Source organism: Leptodactylus fuscus, chromosome 7 (assembly GCF_031893055.1).
Source record: "Leptodactylus fuscus isolate aLepFus1 chromosome 7, aLepFus1.hap2, whole genome shotgun sequence".
NCBI lineage: Eukaryota > Metazoa > Chordata > Amphibia > Anura > Leptodactylidae > Leptodactylus > Leptodactylus fuscus.
In genome coordinates, this window is record NC_134271.1 from 59027999 (window position 1) to 59035958 (window position 7960).

General features: G+C 42.2%; 1 protein-coding gene across 2 annotated transcripts in view; it reads left to right on the forward strand.

The window, feature by feature from the left end:
* The window catches only part of CPNE7 (copine 7), a 73133-nt gene extending 65173 nt beyond the window's left edge, over window positions 1–7960 (forward strand). For both annotated transcript variants that reach the window (XM_075281933.1, XM_075281934.1), the window contains 4 exons: window positions 3854–3905; window positions 5306–5439; window positions 5529–5765; window positions 6606–7960. In XM_075281933.1, the coding sequence (XP_075138034.1) occupies window positions 3854–3905; window positions 5306–5439; window positions 5529–5765; window positions 6606–6743 (561 nt within the window). In that variant the 3' untranslated portion in view covers window positions 6744–7960. The remainder of the gene's footprint in view (window positions 1–3853; window positions 3906–5305; window positions 5440–5528; window positions 5766–6605) is intronic.

The window sequence follows — 7960 nt, forward strand, 5'->3', positions numbered from 1 at the left end:
GGATATTGCATAAGCACAATGACATCACCATAGAGCTCTTAGTAGAGTGGGCACTTGAGAGTTTTACATCTACCACCCAAATGCTTGCTTTGATGTACAGCCTACATGTCCTCTATAGTCCTGGCCAATAGAGATGAGCGAACAGTGTTCTATCGAACACATGTTCGATTGGATATCAGGCTGTTCGATGTGTTCGATTAGAATTGAACATCACGTGGCAAACTCAAAAAAATTCGATTCCCCTCCCACCTTCCCTGGCGCTTTTATTTGCACCAATAACAGCGCAGGGGAGGTGAGACAGGAACTACGACAACGGGGGCATTGAAAAAAATCGGAAAAAGTCATTGGCTGCTGAAATCAGGTGACCTCCATTTTAGACGAATAGTGGATTTCAAATCCGGGTCATATGAGAATGTGAACTTTGTGACTAAGAGACAGGGATAGCTGTACAGGCAGGGATAGCTAGGGATAACCTTTATTTAGGTAGGAATGTTATTAAAAATAACTTTTTGGGGCTCTATCGGGTGTGTAATTGTGATTTTTGTGAGATAAACTTTTTCCCATAGGAATGCATTGGACAGCGCTGATTGGCCAGAGTACGGAATTCGACCAATCAGCGCTGGCTCTGCTGGAGGAGGCGGAGTCTAAGATCGCTCCACACCAGTCTCCATTCTGGTCCGACCTTAGACTCTGCCTCCTCCAGCAGAGCCAGCGCTGATTGGTTGAATTCCGTACTCTGGCCAATCAGCACTGGCCAATGCATTCTATTAGCATGATGAAGTAGAGCTGAATGTGTGTGCTTAGCTCAACTACGCCGGTGGAGTAGTTGAGCTAAGCACACACATTCAGCTCTGCTTCATCAGGCTAATAGAATGCATTGACCAATCAGCGCTGGCCAATGCAAGGGTTCCAGTGCACCCTCGGCTCTGATGTAGCAGAGCCGAGTGCGCACAAGGGTTCTAGTGCACCCTCGGCTCTGCTACATCTGATGTAGCAGAGCCGAGTGTGCATAAGGGTTCTAGTGCACCCTAGGCTCTGCTACATCTGATGTAGCAGAGCCGAGGGTGCACTAGAACCCTTGTGCGCACTCGGCTCTGCTACATCAGAGCCGAGGGTGCACTGGAACCCTTGCATTGGCCAGCGCTGATTGGCCAATGCATTCTATTAGCCTGATGAAGCAGAGCTGAATGTGTGTGCTTAGCTCAACTACTCCACCGGCGTAGTTGAGCTAAGCACACACATTCAGCTCTACTTCATAAGCTAATAGAATGCATTGGCCAGCGCTGATTGGCCAGAGTACGGAATTCGACCAATCAGCGCTGGCTCTGCTGGAGGAGGCGGAGTCTAAGATCGCTCCACACCAGTCTCCATTCAGGTCCGACCTTAGACTCCGCCTCCTCCGGCAGAGCCAGCGCTGATTGGCCGAAGGCTGGCCAATGCATTCCTATGGGTATGCAGAGACTCAGCAGTATTGAGCCAGTTCTGCTCAACTACACCGTGTGCCGGTCAGCCCATCAGATGTAGCAGAGCCGAGGGTGCACTAGAACACTTGTGCACACTCGGCTCTGCTACATCAGAGCTGAGGGTGCACTGAAACCCTTGCATTGGCCAGCGCAGATTGGCCAATGCATTCTGTTAGCCTGATGAAGCAGAGCTGAATGTGTGTGCTTAGCTCAACTACTCCACCGGCGTAGTTGAGCTAAGCACACACATTCAGCTCTACTTCATAAGCTAATAGAATGCATTGGCCAGCGCTGATTGGCTAGAGTACGGAATTCTCCATTCAGGACCGACCTTAGACTCCGCCTCCTCCAGCAGAGCCAGCGCTGATTGGTCGGATTCCGTACTCTGGCCAATCAGCGCTGGCCAATGCATTCTATTAGCTTATGAAGTAGAGCTGAATGTGTGTGCTTAGCTCCACTACGCCGGTGGAGTAGTTGAGCTAAGCACACACATTCAGTTCTGCTTCATCAGGCTAATAGAATGCATTGACCAATCAGCACTGGCCAATGCATTCTATTAGCGTGAGCTGAGTGTGCACAGGGGTTCCAGTGCACCCTCGGCTCTGATGTAGCAGAGCCGAGTGTGCATAAGGGTTCTAGTGCACCCTCGGCTCTGCTACATCTGATGGGCGGACCGGCACACGGTGTAGTTGAGCAGAACTGGCTCAACACTGCTGAGTCTCTGCATACCCATAGGAATGCATTGGCCAGCCTTCGGCCAATCAGCGCTGGCTCTGCCGGAGGAGGCGGAGTCTAAGGTCGGACCTGAATGGAGACTGGTGTGGAGCGATCTTAGACTCCGCCTCCTCCAGCAGAGCCAGCGCTGATTGGTCGAATTCCGTACTCTGGCCAATCAGCGCTGTCCAATGTATTCCTATGGGAAAAAGTTAGCTTGCGAAAATCGCAAGCTGACAGGGATTTCCATGAAATAAAGTGACTTTTATGCCCCCAGACATGCTTCCCCTGCTGTCCCAGTGTCATTCCAGGGTGTTGGTATCATTTCCTGGGGTGTCATAGTGGACTTGGTGACCCTCCTGAGATGGATTTGGGTTTCACCCTTAACGAGTATATGTTCCCCATAGACTATAATGGGGTTCGAAACCCGTTCGAACACTCGAACAGTCAGTGGCTGTTCGAATCGAATTTCGAACCTCGAACATTTTAGTGTTCGCTCATCTCTACTGGCCAATATTTGAAGACAGACAAGAGTGGAATATCCTCCTACTGGTCCAGACCATACATACTGTATATACATAGTACATACATACTATATAAGCATAACCTTTATCATTTTACATGAACAATAATGTTATAAGATTAATACAAAGTAAATATATAGAAAGGTACAAAAAAGTTGGATATACTTGTAGCATTACTTCACATATGAGCAAGGAATGAGAGGATTTCTTTATGAAATAATTGTATGTATTTTTAGGAATGTTATTCATGATAATGATGCTTTATTGTGTTGAATTTTAATAAGAAGAAAATATACAAAAACTGTGCCATACCTGCCCATGGGTCATACAACCCAGTTTCACTAAGTTCAATGCAACTGAGCTGTGATCTCACCTACAACTTGTGTTTTTGGAAGAAAGTTAATTTTTTTTTAGCAATTCTGGACAATTCCTTAAGGTCAAATATGGTTCCTCCAGGGAAATCAATTATGTGAATATTATAGATCTGTTCCATTATTTCGGTCTTGGCATATCTTGAGGCATTGCTGTAAAGATGGATAAATTTGCTTATACACAAGTTACATATCAGCTACAGGCTCCACATCCTCAAGGGTCTAAAACTGACCTCTCATGGTGGCCTAAGAGCTAAAACCAGCCTTTGAAAACATCACCATCCTGCTGGTTCCTTGGAGCCTCTAGAGTATTTGCGTATTTTCTTGCACTCGATCTGTGCAGATCCCACATCCTCAGATGCTCTCATTCTGTCGCTACACTCATGCATCTGATATATCAGTGTCACATCCTGACCTCGTATGCCTAGCGACTGCGCCAGCAAATCTTTGACATTAGCTCCTTGCGGCTCACAAGCTGTTTGTCATTCTCTTTTGTCTTTAACTCTGTACTGCTTTCTGAGAGAATCAGCGTCTACACATAAAAAGAAGGCAGCAAAAAGCCTCCTATCAGTTCTCCTAAGTAGTGTGAGGTCCTGTGTACTTGGTTATTTATGAAGGCTAAGGGAAGACGTGTCAGGTACAAGGCTGTTTCATGAAGAACAATGTTCTAGATAAACTGACGAAATAAGACATCAGAGATCCTTCAACATAGTTGTCAAGAAAAGGCCAATGTCCTTCATGTACTATTCACTTTTTTCTTACAATGTCTATTCATTTTCAGGTTTCACATGATTTTGCCATCAATTTCAACCCTGATGATGATGAATGTGAAGGTAAAAGACAAGTAACCTTATTGTTATAATAAATTCACCAATTCCCTAGGAGATGTTAGATCTGTAGTATAAGTATAATAGAGCTGAATTTCCGGACCATGAGGGTTACTTATCACTCACATAGAAATGTTCTTTAAAGGCAATCTGCCAGAAGGTCTATATAAAAGCCCTTAAATATCATGTTCCTGAGACTCCAGAGCAACCAATATCCTTCAGATCTAAAAGGCTACCATCAGGCCTGATAACAGTTGTCATAGCACAGGGGCCGGAGGAGGAACATTTTCTATGTATACAAGGCATTTGCTCTCAGATGTAGTTGGGAAATCTGCAGTAAGTGAGTGCAAGCTTTCCTGGGATAAACACGTCTATCCTAACATACAATGGAAATAATACATGGCAGACTTGATGGGCCACAGTCAATATTCTGTGTTTGCTGATAGCACATGAATAATATTTCTTCACGCTGTCTAGGGCTTCATTTTGGCACGTCTTTTTTCTGGACTTGTTAATATAGCCATATTTGTGTCCATAATATAGTGCCTGCCATGGGCCTACAGTATAATATACCTTTACACTTACATTTCTTACTATATCCTATTCTATCTATTCACTCACTGTGAGACTAGCTTATACCTCTGATGAACCTTCACTATTAGACTATGATAGGGAAATGCGTTAGTGTTTTCAATTACTGTATGTATACTAGTCCTTTGTATGCTTAATAAACAGGACATTAATTGTGGTTCAATCAATGGTGCAGAGACAGAGCGCACTATGACATCCTTCTTATAGGCTGAATTAGGAGCTATACATAGCAAAGCATAGGGTGGTGGCAATTACGTGAATCATTTGTAACATCAAGATACCACAACTAGTACTGACTGGTAACCCACCATTTCTGGATTAGTATTGTACTGATGTTCTCAATACTCTATGAGTGGATTAAATAAAACCACTAATGTAATAATTCTTTCTCAAACGCGATTGGGTTTCACAGTGACACAGGGAAGCTGGCTATAGGCACTCTATATAATGGGATAAATACTATTGGCATCTCATATAATATTCGTTCAGTCCTTCAATGTGGGTGCAAGACATATACATACAAATACGTACCATCTCCCATGGCGTGTATACGCACACAAATATATTGAACAGTTACCAGCAATTATTTCACGAGTGGTGAGTTTAGCTGTAGTTTAATGATACTCTAATAAAGAATGTTTTACAGTGTCTACCAGGCAGTATTTTCAATCTATCTTTTTTTCCTTATTCACAAGTACATATAGTATAATGTACCTTTACATGCCCAATAAAGTCAGTAATATAGTTTATATAGTCTACATTTGGCAGAATGTTAAATCCACTATTCTCATTTTCCCCATTATCTGTATCTTTAGGTATTCAGGGCATAGTGGAATCATACCAAAATTGTCTCCCTAAAATTCAGCTCTATGGGCCAACAAATGTGGCACCTATCATATCCAGAGTGGCACGGCTGGCAGCAGAAGAGGAGAGAACTAAAGAAGCCTCGGTAGGTGATATGACATGAATTCTGTGAAACTAATATATCGGCCCCAGCAAATATCCTTGTAATGATCTTATATTATATTCTTGTCACAGAAATACTATATTCTGCTCATACTTACGGATGGAGTAGTAACAGATATGGCAGATACCAGAGAGGCTATTGTGCGCGCATCCTACTTGCCTATGTCCATCATTATTGTGGGTGTTGGAAATGCAGACTTCACAGACATGCAGATTCTTGATGGAGATGATGGGATTCTGAGAGCGCCCAAAGGGGAACCCGTTCTCCGAGACATTGTCCAGTTTGTACCATTCAGAGAATTCAAAAATGTAAGTTTGTTATTATATCCTTTAGACATATAAGATCATACAACCTTCTGTTATGTAGGATTACCTCATCTGCATTAAACGTCTTATAATATGGTGCACTTAGGATCCCCTTATAATGTAGTTTGAGAAATTACAGACCACTGAAAGTAAGATGTTAAGAGTAAGTAAGAGAATAAATCATATTTAATTGGACAAACCTTCCTATGATAACATTAAATTAAAGAATCAAAATCCACAAATTATTATGCACAACAGAGTTTCTAAACATTTTATAAGTTATAAAGAGCTGAAAATTGTCATTTCTTGAATTTGCAGCATTAAGATATCACTTAAAAGTTATTTCAAACAAGAAACATCTTAAGGCCTAAGGTCAAATTACATGTTAACATAGGATACTTTGATATCACCTTCACAATTCTTGTACCCAATGAACATGAAGTTTTGGATAATTTCTGCTTGAATTTCAGAAGAGCCTCCCTGAGCTGCTGTTTTTCTATGAACTGCTTCCCACCCTCTTACATCTTTTGCTTGAGAACTCCTAAGGTTCTCAATATGGTTGAGGATTTTGGCCACACCATGAGTTTCTCTCCTTTATGTATATGTATAAGCAGCCAATCTGCAGCCAATGTATTTGTAGAAGCAGCAAATCCAATTAGCATAATTAAATGGAATGTGATATGCACTCATAAGTATTTTCACTGGTAGGTCCTCTACTTTGTATTGTGAGTAATCTGAGAAAACGAGAAGCCAGTGATTAGCGATTATAACTACAGCCATTACTATTACAATGGGAGCTCTGATACGCTCTCAAACATAAATTCTGTGTTTTCTGCATTTCAGGCTTCACCAGCTGCCTTGGCAAAATGTGTCCTGGCTGAAGTGCCCAAACAAGTAGTAGAGTATTACAGCTACAAAGTCTTTCCTCCCCGCTGCCCAAAGGTAGATTCCCCGGACTCTGCTCTCAATTCTCCTCAATGAGCCCAGTCTCCTGCTCTCCTAAACATTGTCCTTCCACCCTTCAATGGAACGACCATAAAGCCTGTACCTCTCCACATTCCAACCATCATCCAATGCCATGTGATGGACCAGAGAGCTGCCCAACCACTCAGAAGTTCACTTCACTTCTGTGCTTCAACTTCCATTGCTGTTGGACTAACCAAAATCATTTCCCTATATTCAGTCAGTGCAGGACAATGATTGTTATGGACATCTAATGCACTGATTGACCTTATCTACTGGAAGAACCACCATCTACCATGGAGGTTGGTGGCTTCAGTAAAACCTTGTCTTAAGGTCATCTTCTTGTAAATGGGTCTTGATTATATCTTGGCAGAGTATGGTCCTCCAATTGAGGTTCTGAATGTAAAAATATTCCATAAGAACTGGCAGGAAAAGTCTTTGTCTTCAATACCAGGTTGCAATTGTTGGGCCTATAGCATCTTCAGCTCCATTTCCATATGATTGGGAGGTATCTCTGTAATGTGCAGTTTTGTGATTGGAGCTTTGTTTATAAGGAACATTATTGTTGTTCTTCACATCACTGAATTTGAGGTCAGACAGTGAATGATATAGCTACATCGTCTTCTTTTTTTGTTTCGTGTTTTGTAGGCAGAAGTCACAGTGGGATTCTGTTCATCCGGCAAATTCCTGTCTTCTTGTTTTATTCTTATAGGGAAAGATCTGACATAGCAGAGCATATTCCGTTTGAAAAGCAAGCCTTTTATAAGCTCAACTTAACACTTCATTAGTTCTTATTTTACATTATTTTTTTAATATTGGTAGAGTCATAGATTGAAGGGCCTGTAGAAATCCGAGTTATCAGGCACATGCTGCCTCATTAAAATTATCTACAAAGGGATCTCTTGGGGTCTCTTTGGCTTGCATGAGCACACAAGCCTATGTGACTTTACTTTTGATATCTGTCAGATTAACACATCTAATAGCAAGCCAGAGAAGGAATGGGAGGGGGTGTGCAAGTTAAAAAAAAGCTTGTGGGGTAACTGAAGCCATTTGCTGAAGACTCTGTTGGAACTTGATTTAAGGTCTGTGGCTAAATATTGAGAAGACCACTCGCTATTCCTGTTACCCCCTTTCAGCATTGACATTTACAATGATTGATGGTAATGACGGGTGGATTGTCCTTAGCAGTTTCTAAAAACATTTCATGACCTGTTAAGCTGACAGTAAACAAGGAG